Genomic DNA, 22,438 nt, shown 5'->3' with positions numbered 1-22,438 from the left:
TGGAGGCTTGGACAGGGTGCTGTCCAGCAGATGGAGAGAAAAAGGGTCAAATGGATTCCAGAGCTATTTAGAAAGCTAAACTGGATGGGAGTTGGGGATGGATTGGATGAGGGGGATAAAGAGGATGAGGTCCAGGACAGCTCCTCCCTGTGGCATGCACAGGTGGTTGATGGATGGTGGTACCCAGCACTGAGATGGGAGCCACTGGCGATGACCTGATCCAGCCAGAGCAGGAAGGTGTGGAAGATCATGAGGCATAGGACCTCCCTTTTGTTCCCTGCCATTGCTCCCTGCCCTGTGTCGGTATCACCTTTAAAAGTGGCATGCTGTCACCTGCATCCTGTTCCCCAAACTCCAGCGTGGAGGCACAGATGCTTTAACAGAGCGCTCCTATTCCACTGGCCAGAAAGGTGGCCACGCCTCTCACTTCTCTGCCAGCAAGAACCTCCTCCCTCTTCTGCATCTGATTAACACCTACTTGTCCTTCAGGTCTTGACTTAGAAGTCAAATGCCCTGGGTCAGGCACCTCTTCTGTGTGCTTCCACAATCCCCTACGCACGGCCAGCATCGCATGTTATGACACCCATTTCACTCAATTATAATGGTTCATTCAATCATCATCCCCATTGGACTGTGAACTCCATGAGGGCACAGATCACATCTGTACGTTTGTCACTGTGGCCCTGGCCCTTACTGCCTTGCCTGGCATATAGGAGATACTCAGTAAGCATGTGTTGAAAGAATGAATGAGTGAGTGAGTGAATTGTGCATGGTGGCCAAGAGGCAAGATAGTCAAACAATTAAGGGTATGGTTTCAAAGCCATACTGCCAGGCTTTTACTCCTGGCTCCAACTCTGTGATCTTGGACAACTTAGTTAACCTCTCTGTGCCTCAGGTTCCTTATCTGTAAAATGGGGATGGTAGGGTTTTTGCTTGGCACAGAGCAAGTGCACACTGAATGCTAGTTTTCACTAGTTGTCCTTCAGAGTTTCCTGTGATTTCTGTCCTAGGTTTAACCCAATTTAATCCCAATTCACAGCTCCCTCACCAGCCCGAGCACCTCTGAGCTGATGAGACATGGACCCTGCCTCCTTTCTCACTTCATCTCCTTGTACTCATCCTCACTCATCCACTCCAGCCACGCTGGCCTCCTTCCTGGTCCTTTGAACTTAGGAAACGCATTCCTACCTCAGGGCCTTTGCACTTGACTTTCCCCCTTCCACTATGTCACCATTACCTCCCTCTATATTATATTCTTATCACCACCTGAAATTATGTCATCCGTGCATTAGTTTACTTATTATTTATCTCCATTTCTCCCAAAACAATGCTCCAGAAGGACAAGGATCCTGACTGCCTTGGTTCACCTCAGTGTCCCCAGTGCCTAACAGTGCCTAGCACATAGTGCATGCTCAATAAATACAATCTGAATGTGTGAATGCCCTGCCTCAAGGTCACTGTCCACTGCTCTCCTCTTTGACATGAGTGTCACTCAACATCGTCTCATCTTCTCCCCTCCCTTGCTCAGCTGTTGCAACAGGGTGTGCCTGCTGCCTCTCCCTTAGAGTTGCTGATGCGTGTCTGATGTACGAGCACACCCCTACCCAGGCAGGTAGACAACCACTCAGAAATACCCATGACAGGAATGTGATCCTTATCAGTGAGGCCTAAAATGCATGGGCCAACGTTTATCAGCCCAGGCTTATCCCCCATCACCTACTGGGCAGTTTGTTTTCAGAGGTGAAGACAAATGAGAAACTGAAGATGTTCAAGACAGCGAGAACAGTAAGTGCAAAGGCCCTGAAGCAGGGACATGCTTGATCTTTTTGAAAAGCAGAAGCCTGAAACTGGGGGGAAATATTCTATGCTTCAAACCTTTCTCACTCAAACTTTTTGTTTTCCCGGTACTTGCCAGAAATGGTGAGTTGGGGCTATGGCAGGAAGACCCAGAAATCCAAGTAACTTGACCCAGCCTCAGGTTTGATTCCTCTGATAACCCCACAGGGCTGTTATTATTTGAAGAGACTGACACTGTTCTTTCAGTCACTTATTCATTCAACAAACATTCATTGAGTCCCTGCTATGTGCCAGACCCTGTGCTAGATGCCAGAGAGACCACTTTTCAGCTCCTGACCCCTATCCCCAGACCAGAACCCGAAACTTCCTTCCATGGTGTCTCTTCTGCACAGGTAGAGGGACCAGATTCCCAGCTACCTTGCACATGTCCAGCCCCAAGAGTCACAGACAGTTGGTGACTGGGAGCAGATTCCAGGAAGAGCATCCTCCCTCCCATCCCAGTGCAGACAATCTTCCAATGCCCTCAAGAGTACCTAATACCTCATCTTCATCTTCTCTCCTCCAGCCCCCTGCCTCGGGAAAACAGTCTCCCACAAAGAATGGCAGCCCCTCCAAGTGCCCTCGCTTCCTCAAGGTCAAGAACTGGGAGACCGACGTGGTTCTCTCAGACACCCTCCACCTTAAGAGCACGTTGGTGAGTATCCCAGCTGGGAGTAGACCAGGGTTTCTCAGCCCCAGCAATATCCACACATGCGGCCTGGGGGACCACCCTGTGCACTGTAGAATGTTGAGCATCAGCCCTGACCTGTGCCCACCAGATGCCAGTACCCACCCCCAAGTTGTGACAACCAAGTATGTCCCTAGATATTACCAAATGTCCTCTTGTTGGGAAATTCACCCCCATTTGAGAACCACTGGTGGATACTCACTTGTCAAAGACCTTTTATTTGTGTTCCTTGTACCCAAAAGGGGAGTTGCTTGTTCTAACTACATTCTTTTTCTCTCTCACAATCCAACCACTGACGGAGTTTTGGACAAACCCTTCTTGGTTTTCAGTCTGTCCTCTAAAATTTTACATATTTTTAAGTCAGTCAATCAATCTATTGCTTTACATTGTTCTGGAAAATGGGCCTTTTGGAGGAATGTTGTATCAGTTAGCTATCACAGTGTAACAAATTTCCCCTGCAATTAGTGATCTAAAATAACCACCACTTATTATTTTCCGAAAGCCTACAGATGGGCTGAGTAGTTCTGCTGATCTCACGCTTCTGCGATCACCTGAGGGGTCAGCTCTGGGCAGGCTGGTCTAGGATGGCCCTGGCTGGGATAACTGTGCTCCACATGGCCTCCCATCCTCCAACAAGCCAGCTCAGTCTCCTTCACATGCTGGCTGCAGGGTCCTGAGAGAATGAACAGGAACGTGTGAGATCTCTCAAGGGCTAGACTCAGAATGCGCGCAGCGTCCCTTCTGCCGTATTCTCTTGGCCCATATCAGCCCAGATGTGAAAGGAGAGAGAAGAGGCATCGCCTCTTGATGAGAATTGTTAAGCCACATAGTAAAGGGTGTGAACAGAGGGAGGGGAAGAACTGGGGCTACTTTCTGCATCAACATCCCATAGATATGTCCAGAGACTCACTGTAATCACTCTACTAGCTCCTTCTTGATCAATATGGGGTCAAAAGATACTTGGGAATTCAGTGCCAATGGTTCTGATTCCCAGAGAACGGCAGTCACAAAGCCCCCCTCTCCCCAGTTAAGTAGAGCAAACACTTTCAGAACCTTATAATGCTGCGTATCTTTTCCTTGCCTGGGCTGATGACCACATCCAACAGTGATTGGAACCTGGTAGATGAGAAATCCGCTTTGGGAATTAAAGGCCAGGGAAACTCCACCACGAATGTCAGATCCAGATCTGTCACATACAGGTCCACAGCCCTACACGTGCCACCCTTGGGTGAAACTAAGTAATAGCCCAAAGCTCTTTTCCTTCCAGGGAACGGGATGCACCGAGCACATCTGTATGGGGTCCATCATGCTTCCTTCTCAGCAAATACGAAGGCCTGAAGACGTCCGCACAAGAGAGCAGCTCTTCACTCTTGCCAAAGAGTTTATTGATCAGTACTATTCATCAATTAAAAGGCAAGTTCATGTCTACACTGGGGAGCCCGAGTATGGGGTATGAAGACTTTAGGTCCAACTTTGTAGACAGTTGAACCAAAACCTGAGCATAGGGCCTCTGCCTGCCATGCACAGAGGTGGAAAACTAGTGACCCAAGGGCCAGATCTGGCCCCCAGAAATGTTTTTGTTTAGCCTGCAAAGTGTTGCTTAAATTTGAAACTTTTCAAGCAATTTCACACCTGGGTATATTCCTTAAAGAAACCCTCACACTTGTTCACAAGAAAGCCTGCATAAGAATGTTCACTGAAACATTGTTATAATAGGAATAAAATTAAAGAGCCCACCAGAAACAACCTCACCTCCATTGATGGGAGAATGTGTAAGTAAACTGTGGCATTTTCTGTAATAGAATATTATACAGCTGTGAAAATGAACCGGTTAAAGCTCTGCATGTCCATGGAAATGAAGCTTACAAATAACTTTGAGCAAAGGAAAAAAAGGGCAGGTTGTGGAAGGATATATGCAGGACAGCATCATTTATATAAACTTTAAATGAGCAGAATAATACTATACATGATTTAGGGGATATATACGCAAGTGGCAGAAATATAAACCAAAGCGTGAGAACGCTAAATGCTGCATTCAAAATAGCAGTCACTTCCAGAAAGAAAGTGGGCTATGGTGCAGAGTAGTCCCCAAGAAACTATGATCTATTTTCTTATTTATTTTTGATTTCTCAGGCTTGGGACATGGGTGTTCATTATATCGTTCTCTATACCTTTTTGTAAGCGTGAACCTTTTCATAAGAATTTTTTTGACCTTCTAATTTTTTTTAACTTTCTAATTCAGTTCATTGCCATCATTTGAAAATTAGAAGAGTTCCCTTTAAAAATCAGGTTCCCGGTTTCTCTTGAAAGAAGATCTGGCAGTACCAGGTCCTCATTCCTATTAGGCAACAATAGGCTGGAGCAGAGTTGGGGCTGCCCCCTTTGGACCAGACGTGGGCTCACCTGTTGGCCAAGTCCCCACCCACCCAGCCAGTTCAGTCATATGTACGCTGCCAGGCCTTTGTAGGCATCTGAGTTTGCCAGTCTCTGCTTTATGCTCAGAGCGTTGTATCCAGATATCAATTCAGACTCTCTGTGGCTTCTGGCCTCCTGTAATAGCTCACTCCTTCCACCAGCCTCTAATCTAGGAGAGAAGGTGATGTTCCCACGTCCCTTCTCTCCTCCCTCAGATTCGGCTCCAAAGCCCACATGGAGAGGCTGGAAGAGGTGAACAAAGAAATTGAAACCACCAGCACCTACCAGCTCAAGGACACAGAGCTCATCTACGGGGCCAAGCACGCCTGGCGGAATGCCTCTCGCTGCGTCGGCAGGATCCAGTGGTCCAAGCTGCAGGTGGGCAGTCAGGCTCAGATGCTGTGAAGAGCCCCTTGGTGGGGGTGGAGGGAGGGATGAGCTTAAAAAAGGGTCCGCTCCCACCAAGGGCATTTGGTGGTCATGGTGAATTATCACATGGTGATTATGCGGCCCCAAATTCTCAGATCATGGCTGAATCTGGCGTAAAGTCATACTTTATTTAGCCAAAACAGTCTTCTTAAAAAATTGAATGCGATGTCTCTAGTTACAACTTACATGCTCCAGTTTACCACAGACCCCACTCCTCCCTTTTGTCTTACACCTCCTCTCTTTCCTTATTTACATTATCTGCCTCCTCCCTGAAAGCATTAGATTCTGTGTCCCCTGGTGTGATTTTTTTTTCCCTCTATGGAATAGTTTCATTTTGGAAGTAGATCAGCTATCAATGTCAGGGCCATTTGTCTGATTTTTGTTTGTTTTATTTTTAAGTCCCTAATCCCGAGGAACCTCATGGGAGATACAGGCAGCCTGTTAAAAGTCCCTCCTCTGCTCAGCATCCCTTTCCCATGTTCACTTACACTCCATGCCTACTTTTAGGGGATTTTTCCTGGTTTGATTGGCCATGGTTATTAGCATAGAAAAAAAGATAATACAAAACCCAAACTGGAGCTCAGTAATGAGATGCTCACTACTCAAGGTGGGCAGCAGCTGGGGTGCCCTCTGGACACGCCTCCACTGGGAGGGCTGCCCTGGAAAGGGGGGCACTGAATGGGGAAGGAGGAAGCAGTCACTCCCACGATGTACCCCTTGCAGGTGTTCGATGCCCGCGACTGTACCACGGCTCACGGGATGTTCAACTACATCTGTAACCACATCAAGTATGCCACCAACAAAGGGAACCTCCGGTGAGCTGACCAGCTTGGGGAAGGGGAGTCTAATGTCCCCACGGTGCTGACCCTTGTGTCTGGAGTTTGCTCCCCCGCCAGGGAAATGCTCCCCCTCTTTTCTCAGGGACAGGCGCCAAGCTGAGAGAGGTGGCCTGGCATCCTCGTTCCAACCACCGTGTGCCTTCTATCCTGGGAGAAACAGACTCCCATGTGGTTTGCAAAACTACAGTAACTGAAATAACGTTCATCCCACAGTTCAATATCACCCATGAAGGAAACAGGAAGGGATGTTTCAGATTCCCAGGAACAGGAAAGTCCCATTGCCGGGGGTAACCTCCTTTTACAGCTTCTGCTCTGTTACCTTTTACAGCTTCTGCTCTGTTGCCTGGAGCTGCCTGAGGCTCCCTGGGTTTAAAGGCAACTTCTTTTCCCACTGCTGTGTGGACCACCCTTTCTGGTTCCACCAAGCTGAGCCACACCTGGGGTTCCTCTTGCCCGCTATGAAGAACATAGCCACAAGGTACAAGCCAAGGCAGGGAGGTGCCGATGTGAGCTGGTGGCTTCCACACTGGCATGTCTCAGCTGGGAGAGGAGCAGCTGGGAGAGGAGCAGCTGGAAGGGAACAGCTGGGGCCCCGCGGACAGGCAGTGACACTTGTTAATCCTACTTCCTCAGTCCTGCCCCTGCATCTGTTCCCAGCAGCTGAGGACCAGCCCCATCTTGGGGCCGTGCAGGACCACTGCAGTGATATTCCCACAAGCCCTCGGGCTACACTGAGCTCATCCCCAAAGTGGCTTATTGGCATTAGGCATGGGTTTTCTTGGACGTGTCTCTTCCTTGAGTGGAAAATGGTGTTTACCAACTGAGCCCACCAATGGGAAAAGAGCCTGTAATTTAAGCCCAGGGCCTGCTTGGGAAATTAGTACCCGGATCTTTTTCCTAAAAGACCTCACCCTTCAGAGAACAACAAAGAACTCTCCTGCATGTCCTGAATATTAAAGGAGGGCCCAGTCAAGTCTTGGCCTCAAGGAGTTTATGGGTTAGTTTGGTGGTTTTCAAATGGTACTGTGATGGGGTGATACGGGGCAGGGGTGGCCACAGGCAGTGCACCTTGACTGTTTTCAATTCTCTTTTGGGGGCGGGGGGTTCTAAATGAGGTCTTCTATTGATGGAATATTTAGCTGATTCTTTTTTTTTTTTTACAAGTTTGGAACTACACATCTGGACACGATGAGAGGCCATAAGAGAATGTATACCGTGTATAGAAACAATCTACACATAAGAGAGGAATGTGGGCAGGGAGACGAAGGAGGGAGAGAGATGTAATTTACATAGCACAGGGCACTCGACCTGCCACTTAGGGACATTATGCTTAGGAGACTTGGGAGGTGGGAGGTGTAAACCTGTTCCCGGTCTTCCTTTGGGTTCATTCCCGCACACAGACTAAGCATCCCACCCCACTGTGTGTGATTCTGGAGTTTCTAAACACACTTTTTAAAAATATATATATAAACAAACAGAAGCACGCTTTATCTGCTGCTCAACCAAAGAAACAGCCACGTGGTTTAATGCTGGAGGAAATGCTGACAGTTTGACTAAGTCTGTGTTCGTCTCCAATATGGCGCCTTTGCTCAGGGATTTCTTTTTTTTCTTTTTAAGATTTATTTTATTATTTTCTTATTTTTTATTTTTGTTTTTTATGTTTTTATCTTTGGCTGCCTTGGGTCTTCGTTGCTGCGCACAAGCTTTCTCTAGTTGTGACGAGTGGGGGCTACTCTTTATTGCGGTGCATAGGCTTCTCATTGCGGTGGCTTCTCCTGTTGTGGAGCACGGGCTCTAGGCATGTGGGCTTCAGTAGTTGTGGCACATGGGCCCAGTAGTTGTGGCGCATGGGCTTAGTTGCTCTGCAATATGTGGGATCTTCCCAGCCCAGGGGTCGATCCTGTGACCCCTGCATTGGCCGGTGGATTCTTAACCGCTGCGCCACCAGGGAAACCCTGCTCAGGGATTTTTAAGAGCATCTTTGGCTCTATGTGACTTCAGCCTTCAGCCTGGGTTCTAGACTCATCCCGACGTGCAACGCATTACTCCCTGCAGTGTTAAATGCAATCTTGTTTTGTGCAGACAGTGAGAGCTAAATGTGCTCAGGAAGGAGGCTCTGGGAACTAGATAAGACAGGGGATGCTGTGTGGAGAAAGTAAATTTGAGTCCAGCCTTGAAATTGGGTACATGACAGCAGAAGGGGCCTCCATCTAAGGGAGGCAGCAGGGCAAGGCTCCAGGGGCAGAATGTGAATGGGAGCAGACCTGTGAGCATTGGCTTGGACCGACGATGTCATCCCCATGTTGACACAAGCCAGGATGTGGTTTCCATAGCCTGGGATTTGGTCCATGGATGGAACTGATGAGTCCAGGTGACAGGAGCTCCTGGCAGGAGATAGCATTGAACCACTCTGTGAAAAAGTTACTCTCCTTCCCATTTTTTTTTTCAATCCTTCTGATGCAGCCAAAGAGGATAAGGCATTGTTAACACCTCTCCAAATCGCTGACCTCCCTTTTAACGAAAAGAGAGCAGAGCTCCACTGAGGTGTCTTCTACAGGCCACAACATCTTTCTACAGTTTAATAACAGTACACGGTCTCACAGTCACCTGTTTAGGTGGGCAACACCAGGAGCGATCTTCAGTTTTCTTTAAAAGTAAATGAATATGTGTACAAATGGATGTTGATTTCTTATTAATCGTAAGTCTGTAGACTTGGCTGTGGTACTAGGGTGGGCAAATGGGGCAAAAAATAATGATGGTGGTAAAAGAAAGACGGAAACTGGGAATCAGTGATGAGCTCTTAAAAGGAAACAGTCTGACATTTTTTCCCCGAGGATTACCTGCTGCAAAAGAACTTTCTGGAAAACTGGCCCAAGTCAAGATTGTTTGAATGTCTCCAGTTAGAGAAGCATTCTCTTTCTTTCAGAGAGCTGGCCCAGGGCCTCCCATCCTCCACCCCTCCTCACCCAGTGGTCCAGTGGAGGGACAGAGCAAGGCTCCTCTCCTTCCAACAGCTGCCGCGTGGGCCCTGAGCCTTCTGCACTTGTTGGCCTGGGCGACACTTCTTCCAGTATGTCCCCAGAGTGCAAGCCCCGCCCTGAGGCCACATGTCCCCCTTTCTCCACCCCAGATCTGCCATCACCATATTTCCCCAGAGGACCGACGGCAAACACGACTTCCGAGTCTGGAACGCCCAGCTCATCCGCTACGCTGGCTACAAGCAGCCTGACGGCTCCATCCTGGGGGATCCAGCCAATGTGGAGTTCACAGAGGTGCGTGCCCCCCACCTGGGCTCTCGTCCCCATCCCCCAAACGGTCTTCATCCACAGACTTCTTCTAGTTTAACGTGATCATAGGAGGAGCAGTCGGTGGGGTGCAGCTTACTCATTTCCAGACCTCCTGCTCTGTTTGTGCCTCCCATCCAGCTGGTTCTGTTACAGCTGGTCATTTGGTCATTTTCACGCCATTACCTTGCCTGACCCTCATAATGGGAACGGTTGCCCCATTTCACAGATAAGTAGACTGAATCTCAGCAAGGCCAAACGCGTTATCCAGGGCTACTAAAGGAACAGAGGAAAAGCCAGAGGTACAGTCCAAATCTCCTGGCTCCCCCGGGAGGAGAGGCACTGATGTGTGAAAGCCACGTCTGGCATCGTCTGTGCTGAGTTGAGTGATATGTCAGACTCATACTCCTCATTCATTCATTCATTCATTTCCTGGTACAACACTGCTACCCACCCAACCCTCTCTGGATGGACTGGACTCTCCAGCACCACCACAGCTGCTGGCAGCCCAAGGCAATTCATAAGAGCCACTAGGAACATGGGTACCACCTTCTCCCCATCCAGGGTTCCTTCCGGGGTGATGTGGACAGGTAGCACAGGTAATGCCTGGACACTTCCACCACCTGTGCCCACAGGAGATACCGTGGGCAGACCCCATGCCTGGAATGATCTCAGGCACACAGACCCGGGACCCCTTTTATGTGTCACCCACTCAGCTGCCATCCTGCTTCATCTTTGTCCTCTCCTCAAACCCTCCTCAAACTCCTCCCCAGTTCCTTCCCCACGAGGGAGCTTCCCGGCCAAGGGCTCTCCTGCACCCTCATCACCACCAACTTCATTTGCAGGTGGCTTTTCTTATGAAAATGTTTCTATCCTGGGGAGGGGGCTGTAACCAGGGCAACCAGGAGTCACACCTGTGCCTTTTAGCCTCAGCCAGACTCTGCTCCACTTGGCTGAGCCCTAACTGTAGACTTGGCTGACCTTGTCCTGTGGCCGCCGGAACAGAAACGCCACGGCCTCTGCCTCTCCTTCTGTCTCCAGAAACTTCACTAACACAACATGTTCTCCTAAACCCACGCTTCTGTGCTTCCTGTGTTTACTAACCCAGCAGAAAGAATCACTCCAAACACAATCACATAATTTTAACTTTTGAAACCCCCTCACCCAGTAAGGCAGCCACTGGCCACGGTAGCCAGTGACCACAGGTAGCCAGTGACGACAGGTAGCCAGTGACCACGTACAGCCAGTGACTGCTTGAAATGCAGCTAGCCCAAACTGGGACATGCCCTAAGCGTAAAATACATGGTCTCGGAGACAGAGAACAAAAAAAGAATGGAAAAGATCTCATTAGTAATTTGCATCTTGATTGCCTATTGAAAAATAATATTGTGGATGATATTGGGCTAATCTATTTCTATTTATTAATAAATTAATACATTTATTATGTTGCTAAATATAATTTTGTTAAATATCTTTAAACACATTAATATTAATAATTTAATAATTCATCATTAATCAGTTAATGATGTTTAATTATGTTATATATTATGAATTTTTATATCTTATTGGATTAATAAACATATTGAATATTTGATTTTAATGTCAAATATACTATTAACATATTAATATTACAACATATATTAATATGCTAATATAGCATATATTAATATGTTAATACATAATGATATTATTAATAGTTGATATATTATTAATACTTTGTTTAGTACAGTGTCAATAAATTACTATTGCTATTAATATAATTAATATCATGCTATAATTAATTATTTAAATATTGAAATTAAAACATTGTTTAAAATTAATATATAATTTAAATTATTTTCACCTGGTTTTGCTTTGGTTTTTTTCTTTGTTTTTTTACCTTTTAAAATGTGACTGCTGGAAAATTTTAGATTACTCATGTGGCTGGTTTTATATTTTGATAGGACAGCTGCTCTAACAGGTGCCTTCTCTGTGGTCCTTCTGAGAGATCCGTCCTCATTAAATCTGGTAGATTTTCTTCATGTCTCAGGGCACCTGATGCAAACACGTCTGGAGCAAGTGCATACACCATGCCCGGCCCTGTGCGCAAGGGCACCGCAGATGAAAGAGTCAGTTCCGCCCTTGCCCTGGGAGTTCCCAGCGGGCAGGGAAGACCCGGAAAGCATAACCAAGTGGGGGGCTGGAGGACAGGTTTGCTCTCTGTTCCATGGGACCACAGGAAGTTATACTCATTACGTGATGATGTCACCGAGAAGTTCGTAAAGGAGGTGGCGTGGCCCATAGCCTCCAGAGGAAGGGGCTGCTGGTGGGCTTGCACTGGCTCCTCTGCCCCTCCTGCGCTGCTGAGTGTCTGGAGGGCCTGGGGCACGTGGCCTGACCTGGTGGGTCTCGTTGCAGATCTGCATACAGCAGGGCTGGAAACCCCCAAGAAGCCGCTTCGATGTCCTACCACTCCTGCTCCAGGCCAACGGCAATGACCCCGAGCTCTTCCAGATTCCTCCAGAGCTGGTGCTGGAAGTGCCCATCAGACACCCCAAGTAAGAGGGACAGGCATGGGGTGGGTGAGGGTGGGTGGATTACCCAGTGCCCCTCTCTGCCCAACCCCAGACCCCCTGGCTCTCTCTCCAGCCCAGACAGAGGCTGAAAGGGAATCTTGGTTCCTATCCTCACCATGGGACCAGAGCAAGGTGGGTTCCCTCAGGATCAATAATTCCTCCTTCACTAGCCTAGGGACCACCATCTTTTCTGAATCAAATTCTCCCTCCTTATAAGTCAGACAAAGAAAGACAAATATTGTAGAATATCACGTATATGTAGAATCAAAAAATACAACAAACTAGTGAATATAACAAAAAAGAAACAGACTTATAGACATAGAGAATAAACTAGTGTTCCCAGTGGAAAGGGGTGGAGGGAGGAGAAAATAGGAGTAGGGGATTAAGAGGAACAAACAATTATGTATAAAATAAATAAGCCAGGACGTGGAAGCAACCTAAATGTCCATCGACAGATGAATGGATAAAGAAGATGTGGCATATATATATAATGGAATATTAGCCATAAAAAAGAATGAAATTGAGCTATTCATAGTGAGGTGGTTGGACCTAGAGTCTGTCATACAGAGCGAAGTAAGCCAGAAAGAAAAAAACAAATACCGTATGCTAACGCATATATATGGAATCTAAAAAAATGGTCCTGATGAACCTAGTGGCAGGGTAGGAGTAGAGATACAGACGTAGATAATGGACTTGAGGACACCGGGGGGAGGGGAAGCTGGGAGGTAGTGAGAGAGTAGCATTGACATATACACACGACCAAATGTAGAATAGATGGCTGGTGGGAGGCTGCTGCAGAGAAGACCTAAAGGGGTGGGATGGGGAGGTTGGGAGGGAGGCTCAGGAGGGGGTGGATTTGGAGATATATGTGTACATGTGGCTGATTCACTTTGTTGTACAGCAGAAACTGATACAATACTCTAAAACAATTATACTCCAATAAAGATTTAAAAAAATAAACACAGTTTAGAATAGTTACTAAAACAAACAAACAAATAAATAAAATAAGCTACAATGATATACTATACAACATAGGGAAGATAGCCAGTATTTTATAATAACTGTAAATGGAGTAAACCTTTAAAAATTGTGAATCACTGTATTGTACACCTGTAACATATAATATTGTACATTAACTATACTTCAATTAAAAAAAAAAATCACCTTCCTTATCCCACTTCTAAGCCATCAACCTGGACCTGCCCTTGCTCCAGCCCTAAAGGCTGAAAGAGCAGAAGAACCTCCTGTATTGTCGGGGACACAAATTTTAAATAGAGGGAGTCATTTAAAACTCTATGTGACCTGATGCGGCTCAAATTCAAAAGCAATTTGGAGCCAGGATGGGGCTGTGAGGGGTGTGGCCAGCAACACAAATGGAATTTACACTTTTTGAGAGTAAAGGAACTCCACAGTGAGACACTGGGGCAAAATTGATGGAGGAAGCACCAAAAAAACAAAAAAAGAAAAGAAAAAATCAATCATCAAGAGAAATAATATTTTAATGTAATATTTTTAAAAATCAAAATTAACTTTTAAAACCCATGATGCATAATATATCAAAACTTTAAATAAAGATCAGCTCAAAATATCAAATTGTACACTTTAAATATATGCAGTTTATTGTATGTCAATTGTATCTCAATGAAAGATCTTAAAGAAAATAAATAAAGACCAGTTCAGGGCTGAGATTAGGGTAAAGCAAGTGAGGTGAGTTATACAAGTGTAAGGTGGGATCCTGTCTTTATGTAAAGGTTTGATATTTTACTCCTCATAGATTTTTTTTTGCGTTAATTTTGATTTTTAAAAAACATTGAATTAATTTAGACTGGTGTGTAAATGAATTAATGAATGGAGTTGATCTTGATTCCTGGGTTTCTTGGTGCCCCCTTCACTTCTGTACCCAAGGCTACTGCCTTACTTGCCTCACCCTAGACCCGGCCCTGCAGAAGGGAGCAAGTGTCCTGAGACACCTGACACTGCCCAATATCTGGGAAGTCACCCAGTCCCCCTAGTGAAACTTGGCCTTCATACATTTATTCATTCATTCGCTTGCTCAATACTGTTTATTATTCCCGCTCTGGGCCAGGCATTGTGCTGGATGTTGTAGCTGACTTGGTTCCCACCTCCATGGTGATTCCAATCTCAAGGAGAAGATCAGTTACCCAAATAACCACTTCATTCCAATAAAGTGCTGCAAAATAAATTTCATGGTTCCTGGAGGCATGAAGTTGCCTGATCCAACCCAGATCGGGCATCGGGGAAGGCTTCCCAGAGTAAGCAGCATTTTAGCTGAGAATGAAAGTGTAGGTAAAAGCCAAACAGGCACAGAAGGAAAAGAGGAGGAAGACTCTGCCGTGCAAAGGCCCTGAGGTCAGAAGGAACTCAGCCACGATCACTTTCTCCTGGCTTCACCTTCAGGGTGGCTTTAGGAGATAAACAGCAGCCCAAGGAAGTGGTTTCCAGGCCTGAATGTCCATCTGGATCACCTAGGAAGCATGTTAAAGTGTGTATTCTCAGGCCCCAGCTATGGAAACTGTGATTCCACAAGTCTGACACGAGCCCAGGAATCAGGTTCTGACATAGTAAGTCCCAGTCAGTCGCTGCCATTTCAGCATCCCCAGACTAAAGATATCCCACCCATGTGTCTTCCCGTGAGGCTCCTGCCCCCTGGTGAGCTGGGCTGTGTTACTCTCTGCAGGTTTGAGTGGTTCAAGGACCTTGGGCTGAAGTGGTACGGCCTCCCCGCTGTGTCCAACATGCTCCTGGAGATTGGTGGCCTGGAGTTCAGCGCCTGTCCCTTCAGCGGCTGGTACATGGGCACGGAGATTGGCGTCCGCGACTACTGTGACAGCTCCCGATACAACATCCTGGAGGTGAAGTCCCTCCTTGGTCATCATGACGGGGACGCACAAGGCAGGCAGAGGGGGTGGGCTCAGCTGTCCTTCCCCACAGCTGAGCTTTGGGGCTTGGAAACCGGAAGAGGTTAAAACAGAACCTGCAATTCTGGGGAAGTCCCCTGGCCTTTCCAAAGCCTTCCATGGCATTAAGAGTACGTGTTCTACGTGCTCGGTACCACTCCAAGCACTTTGCATCTATTAGGTGCTCATTTAATCTGCACCGCATCCCCCAGGTGTGATAATCCCCCTTCCACAGATAAGGAAACTGAGGCCTTTTGGAGGGTTAAAGTGCTGAGCTCAAGGTCACACAGCTAGGGAGTGGCAGAGCTGGGATGTGAACCCAGTCTGACTTTGTGGTCCGAGTTCATACCATTCTACTTCACTGCCTGTCAGTGTCAAACCTTGTTAGAAGGTTTTGAGAACAACCCATGAACTTGGGACATTTTTAGTCTCTTTTCTGAAAAACAAGGATTGGCAGTGATTCCCCACCATGTGCATTTTTCAGTGGAGGGTCTGATTCTCTCTAGGGCTGAGTCATCCTCATCTACTAAAGAGTGCTGGGGCGGACTGCTCCCTGGAGCTCCACTTGGGTGAAAGCATCAGGACTGCTGTGGTTTTGTCAGCAAATGTTGTTTTTAACAACAGTCTGCTGTGGTTGGGCTTGTTTCAAAAGAAGACACTAAGAAACAGAGAAGTTAAGTGCTGAGCCTATGTCACAGAGTAAATAAAGCACAGGGCAAAATTCAAACTCAGAAAAAAGTATTAGGGGGACTTCCCTGGTGGTGCAGTGGTTAAGAATCCGCCTGCCAATGCAGGGGACGTGGGTTTGATCCCTGGGCCAGGAAGATCCCACATGCCGCAAAGCAACTAAGCCCGTGTGCCACAACTACTGAGCCTGAGCTCTAGAGCCCACAAGCCACAACTGCTGAGCCCGCATGCCACAACTACTGAAGCCCACATGCCTAGAGCCCGTGCTCCGCAACAGGAGAAGCCACGGCACTGAGAAGTCCAGACACCACAAAGAAGAGTAGCCCCCGCTCGCCGCAACTAGAGAAAGCCCACACATAGCAAAAAAGACCCAATGCAGCCAATTAATTAATTAATTAATTAATTTTTTTTAAAAAGCAAAGAAAAAAAAGTGTTAGGTTTGTATTGTTAAAATACCTGGGTATTCACCTGGGTGGACCTTGAGGGTGTTGTGCTGAGTTAAATCAAACAGAAAAAGGCGAATACTGCACAATCTCACTTACATGTGGACTCTAAAAGAGCCCAAACTCCCTAAAACAGTAGAGTGGTGGTTACCAGGGGTGGGGGAACTGGGCAAGATGTTCTTGAAATGCACAAACTTGCGACCAGCGGATATAATGCACAGCAAAGAGATTATAGTCAACAATGATAGTGTCATATATTTCAAAGTTGCTAAGAGACTAGATCTTAATTGTTCTCACCACAAAAAAAGAAATGGTAATTATGTGACTGGATGATCATATTGCAATATATAAATGTATCAAACCAACACCTCTTACACCTGAAATTCACATAATGTTATTTGTCAATTTTACCTCAATTTAAAACAATTCCATGGGTGCTAGCCTGGAAAACAGAACCAGGGGTCCTCAGCCTTGCCACACATGGGGATTACCTAAGAAGTTTTATTATGCTGGGGTCCTACTCCCCAGAATTCGCTTGAAAGTGCTCCAGGGTAGAGCCCAAGCACCAGCATTTTTCAAAGCTCTCCAGAAAATTCTACTGGGCAGCCACTGATCTATACAAACTCCTGGCAGGAAAGGAAAACACATTTCTAGGCAATTTCCAGAAATGTGGCTCAAGTCATATTTGGGAATTTTTTTGTCATTTTTTTTTTTTCCTGCAACTGATTTCTATTCTTTTAACCAAAATAGTGCTGTAGAAGTAGCAATAGCAGTATGACTGGCTGTACACACTCTCCTTTTTTTATAAAATAATTCAAGTTTTATATGTATTTATGTAAAGCAGCACATTTCTTACTCTCTGCATTTGTGTCACTGCTAAAAGGCCCCAAACGGAACCTAACACCTCAGCCTCAAAAGAGTAAATTAATGTCTGCTTTCGTGATCCCTGCTTACATTTCAATTGCAAAGAGCAGTCACTGGGTAACTTAAATGAAACCCACTCCCGCCCCAGCCTTCCGATTCGAACTGCCATTACGTACAAATGTTGACAGCTGGGGCTGGGAAGCAACTTACCCAAACTTGAGAAATTGTCACATTCTAGCCCCGTAATGAGACCCAGGTTCCCACAAGTGACGAGAATTGACAGAGGAAGTGAGAAGCCAGGCTCTAATTAATGGATTTGCTATTGGGTCTTCCCTACTCCTGACATCAGCTCCTGCTTTACCTGGAGCTGTAAGATAAATGTCAGGAGTTGTTTTTGCCAATCAGTTTTGCCAAAGGAGGCGGCTGGCTGGGGAGCCGCTCCCAGGTCTTGGGTGCCTCCCAGGGCTTCAGCCCTGAGGGCAACTGGCTCTGCGGCCTGCAAACAAGTCTGTGCAGCTTTCTGAGTCTTGGTTTCCTCATCTGTCAGATGGAGTAGGCAGGCATCCCCGTGAGCTCAAAATATCCATGATCTATTGATAGATTCCAAGTAGTGGCCACTCCAGAGATGGAACAGGATGAGTGGAGAGCTTTTCCTACTAGAAAGCAGCTGATGCTACTCCCAGACCCACATGTTCCCTTAAAGCCCGCCAAAGACCTTCATCATCATATTTGGAATAAAATCCTCACCCTTACACATCTGGTATAATCCAGTTCTGCGTCTCTCTCTCACCAACTCCCCTGGCTCCCTACCCTCCAAATACACTGGCCTTCTTCCTATATCTCAGCACAAGCCTGATCCCACCCCAGGATCTTTGCACATGCTGTGCTCTCTGCCTAAAACATTCCCTCCCAAGAGTTGCAAATGTCTTGCTTCTTCCCATCATTTGGGTCTCACCTGTATGCCACCTCTGCTGTGGTTCTTCCCTGACTATCCTGGTTCAATTCATCCTGCCCCCGTATCCCTCTTTATCCCATTTCCTTGCCTTATTTTCTTCCTCAGAATAAGCACTCATCACAATATTAACTGTGTATCTCCCCCACTAGAAGGTAAGCTCAATAATAAAAGGGCTAGTCAAGTCCCTCTAGTCTCTTGCTGCTACCAGTGGGTCCTCAATAAAAAAAATTTTTTTGAGTGAGTGAGTGAATTAGTCTGCATATGCGTTGATTAATGAGGAATTTCATTGGTGACACTAGCCCTGTCCCTCTTTAGTCTGAAATCCAGAGGTGCCCGAACCTATGAGCCTCTATATCCTTCCCCTTTCAGGAAGTGGCCAAGAAGATGAACTTGGACATGAGGAAGACATCCTCCCTGTGGAAGGACCAGGCACTGGTGGAGATCAACATTGCGGTTCTGTATAGCTTCCAGGTAGCACCAGGGCACACCCTCAAAGGGGAACTAAATCTTCATGTCTTGGGGCAGAAGGTCAAGAGCCCAGCTCCCAGGAACTGTCTTTGCGTGGATCTGCCTACCAGCGAGGTGTACTTCCCATCATGCACGCCTTCCTCCCCATGATGGATCTTGGGCGGGGGACCATTTGAGGAAGAGACAAAAAGATAGGGGGGTCCGTGAGTTGTTGCTTACGATTTTTTAGAATTGAAATGGCAAGCGTCTGGGATTTCCCTGGTGGTCCAGTGGTTAAGACCCCACACTTCCACTGCAGGGGGCATGGATTCCATTCCTTGTTGAGAAACTAAAATCCGACATGCCACGTGGTGCGGCCAAAAAAAAAAAAAGAAAAGGAAAGAAATGGCAAACACCTGCTATGTCTTGCCACTTCTCAGGCACTCGGACTTTCACATAAGAGACAAATACTCATCATCATGATCAGAAGTATCTAGGTCCCCCACTGCGTGTGGTTCCGTGGTAAATGCTATTATATATAGTACGTTGGCCTTAAAAATTATCAGCTAAACCATGACATTTTTGAGAGCAAAAGGGGGACACCACTAATAATCGTGACAGTGCACAGGCATAAGCTGGGATTCTCCTGGGCAAACCTGGAGACCCATAGAATAGAGGTCACTCTCTAGAGTAGAGAGCAGCCTGTCCTCTGGGGGTGACCATCTGGGAAGGTAGACCCTCAAACATGCATGAGAGGCCCACACAGGCAGTAGAATGAACATACCAAGTCATGTATAGACATGAATAGAAACCGTAGGTTCCCATGTCAGGAGTAGGGAGACCGGGAATACTGGGGAACATCTATCCTGGGAGGGAGACCAGTTGAGATGGGGCGAAGGGGAAGGAGGCCCCCTCCCTTCCCTCTCCACCATGGAGGAGCGAAGTTTCAGGAACTGTTGCAAATGAAGGAGGATGCTTTCATGGATTGGTGGACCGGTACGAAGGTTGGTGAGCCAGAGGCAGCAGGGATGTGGGTGGAATGAATGATCGGAAAAGTACAGGGCAGGGACAGGGTCTTGTGGATGGAAAGGGGAGACGCTGCCTGGCTAAGGTAGGAATCCAGAGCAGCCGACCACAGTGGGCCCTGGGGCTGGGCTACCCGGACATTTAGTCCACCCACCTCTGCTGTGATTGGCATTTTTTCATTTTAATGAACTCATCCTTATTACTTACAGATTTTTATTTGAAGAGGATTTTGTGTCACCATCATAAATGGAAAGCCAGTATCATTTGCCATACACAGAAGAGAATTGTAAATTTAAATAACTATATAAACAAATACACACAAGGGAAACAACACAGAGTTGTTGGATTCTAGTTGCCTGAGCTTCCTCTCTCATTTAAAAAAAAAAAAGAGGGGGTGGGGAGGAGGAAGGAGAGAGGAAGATTGGTAAGAGAGGCATTAAAGATGAATCAGCACGGAGTAGAGACTTCCTCCTGGCTCTAATCAGGATTGAAAGAACAATGCAAAGAATCACCTGCCTAGAATCATCTCCAGCACCAGACTTTGGGGAATGCCGACCCATGGGCAGGGGAGTCCCGAAATACTCCAGCGTCTCTTTCCTCCTGACTCCTTGTGCCCTCTCCTCCCACAGAGTGACAAAGTGACCATCGTTGACCACCACTCTGCCACCGAGTCCTTCATTAAGCACATGGAGAATGAATACCGCTGCCGGGGAGGCTGCCCTGCTGACTGGGTGTGGATCGTACCCCCCATGTCTGGCAGCATCACCCCCGTCTTCCACCAGGAGATGCTCAACTACCGGCTCACCCCCTCCTTCGAATACCAGGTCCTGCCCCTCCCCGCCTCTTTCGCGTTGTGTGTCTGTGTTGTGCTTAGAGCACATCTCAGCTCAAAGTTGCATTTCGGATGCTGAAGTATGGCCAGCACATTGAACAGCACAGACGAATGGAGACGAAATGAGTAGTCAAGAGTCACGAGGAGAGTGTTTGAGAGGGTCTGGGGCTGAGTGGGAAGGTCTAGCAGGACAGTGCAGGGAGGCTGGACCGGCCACTCTGTGCCAGGACCCCTGTGGTCACCACTGGCAGGGTCACTCCCTTCAAGGGCTAAGGGTTGGACGTGGCTGGGCAGCCACGAGCCCCCAGGGAGTCCTGAGCATCTCCCAAGAGGAGCCAGGGTCCCTCACTGCAGTGACCATCATCCTCTCTTCCCAGCCTGACCCTTGGAACACCCACGTCTGGAAAGGCACCAACGGGACCCCCACAAAGCGACGAGCCATCGGCTTCAAGAAGCTGGCAGAGTAAGTCTCCTAAAGTAGGTGGGGATGGGGGGATGGCTGTGCCCCCGAATTCAGAGAGCCCCAGAAAAGAAGGCTGGGAACATGTTTGTGCCTCTGCCCTCTCGTGTGATGTGATTTCTCCATTTCCCCCAACTCCCTTTTGCCTCCTTTGCCTCAGAGTCTGGGATGCAGACATCACCAGGACTCTTCTCCTTCCCAACCTCACTCCCCCCACCCCGCCCCCAGTTTCCTAAAGTCTCATCCTGGAGGCACTGTTGTGTCGATAAACCAGCTTGCCAATTAATGATGGCAATAGTAATAATAATAGATTTGTAACAATTGCCCGTTTCCATGGTGTAAATACCTCACTGTGGCCAATTTCAAGCTCCCAAAAGGAAGTCACTGAAGCCAGAGTCCGGAGGAGCTGGGACAAGCTGTTTCTAGCACGGCACTGCCTAGAGAGGACTCTCATCCAGGGATGAATCTCATTTCACTCACTCATTCATTCAGCCAACAAATGAGTAACTAAGTAGCTGCTCGTTGCCAGGCACCATACTGGGCTCCAGAGATGCCACGATGAGCCGGATACTGTGGTCCTGCCCTCAGGAAGCTCACAGCTCCCATCAAGAAACACTTCGTGGTGTCATAAAATAGACTTCACCCAGTTTGGGAGGTCAAGGAGGGCTTCCTTCAGGAGATGACGATTGAGCTGAAGAGTGAAATGAACAAGACTTCACTGAGAAAGGAAGGAGGGAAGAGGATTAGGGACCAAGGCTATTGAAGAGTATTGTCCTGAAGAACTCATGGTTAGCCAGGGGACCAGCTGACAAGTGGAGTGAGGCTGACTGAGATGGTTTAATGGGGATGTCAGCCTTCTGTCTAAAGATAGAGAACTCCCTGATCCACTCAGCAGAGACCCCCTATTTGGAGCTCACTTTTTGGCAGAGGAGTTAGTACATACGGAGCTACTTAGTCACTTTCCTCTGTCCCCCGGGTCCAGAACTTTCTGCTCTCAACAGGTGACATCCATGCCATTGATCCCAGAAGTGAGATACTGGTAGGTCTTGCAGGGACTGAAACCTAGATCCCGGCTCCACTGTCCACGGGGTCTCTTCCTTCTCTCCCTCCCTCCCCTTTCTCCTTCCAGCCAAGCAAGACCACATCAGCAGCCCTTCTTTCCCTAACAAGAGCATCACAGATTCTCAGGGACAGCAGCCTTTGGCTTCAGAGTTCAGTTCAGCTATCTCTGAGGGAAAGAGGGAGGGGAAAATCTACAGTGTTAATTGCACTATTAAGTTTGGGGTAGAAACAATGGGAGTTAATTATAGATGCTTTTTTATGCTCTGATCATTCAAAGGGAACCCTCCAGGCACTTTTTATTCTTTTGTTTCTCCCCCTTAGCTCCGAGTGCTCCAGCAGCGTGGGTGGTTTCCCTGATTCTAAAAAATGATGAATTTAACCACCACTAATCCCCAGGTGGGGGTAATTAGCGATTTATCTACTCTGAGATTCCTAGTTAGAACAGGGATGCTTGCCTGGAAGGTAAGCCCAGGCTTTCATAGATGCGAAGGAAGAAACACTGGTTCTGAATTCTCCTTTTAGCTAGAAAGAGCCTCGACTTGACATTTAAACTCCCCGGGGCTTTGGTGGTAGCCGCATGTTTAAAATCCATTCCTTCTTTTGATAGACATTTATTTAGTATCAGCCTTTGCAAGACCCTGGCTACGCATGGCTGATTAAACCAGACCTGCTCCTTCCTTCATGGATTTATAAACCTC

The 22,438-nt window shown here is 47.2% G+C and overlaps 1 protein-coding gene across 6 annotated transcripts in view; it reads left to right on the top strand.

The window, feature by feature from the left end:
- NOS1 (nitric oxide synthase 1) overlaps positions 1-22,438 on the top strand; it is a 123,377-nt gene that overhangs the window by 50,146 nt on the left and 50,793 nt on the right. For 5 of the 6 annotated variants that reach the window (XM_057745190.1, XM_057745189.1, XM_057745187.1 and 2 more), the window contains 10 exons: positions 2,363-2,491; positions 3,792-3,937; positions 5,155-5,317; positions 6,092-6,183; positions 9,338-9,479; positions 11,889-12,028; positions 14,745-14,919; positions 18,283-18,384; positions 20,016-20,210; positions 20,596-20,681. In XM_057745190.1, the coding sequence (XP_057601173.1) occupies positions 2,363-2,491; positions 3,792-3,937; positions 5,155-5,317; positions 6,092-6,183; positions 9,338-9,479; positions 11,889-12,028; positions 14,745-14,919; positions 18,283-18,384; positions 20,016-20,210; positions 20,596-20,681 (1,370 nt within the window). Of the gene's footprint in view, positions 1-518; positions 1,786-2,362; positions 2,492-3,791; positions 3,938-5,154; positions 5,318-6,091; positions 6,184-9,337; positions 9,480-11,888; positions 12,029-14,744; positions 14,920-18,282; positions 18,385-20,015; positions 20,211-20,595; positions 20,682-22,438 lie in introns of those variants that run through there. The other variant, XM_057745192.1, reaches the window with a different exon arrangement.

This window comes from Hippopotamus amphibius, chromosome 8 (assembly GCF_030028045.1).
Source record: "Hippopotamus amphibius kiboko isolate mHipAmp2 chromosome 8, mHipAmp2.hap2, whole genome shotgun sequence".
Lineage (NCBI taxonomy): Eukaryota > Metazoa > Chordata > Mammalia > Artiodactyla > Hippopotamidae > Hippopotamus > Hippopotamus amphibius.
Note: the sequence above shows the minus strand (reverse complement) of the source record. Positions and strands in the feature narration are given on the sequence as shown.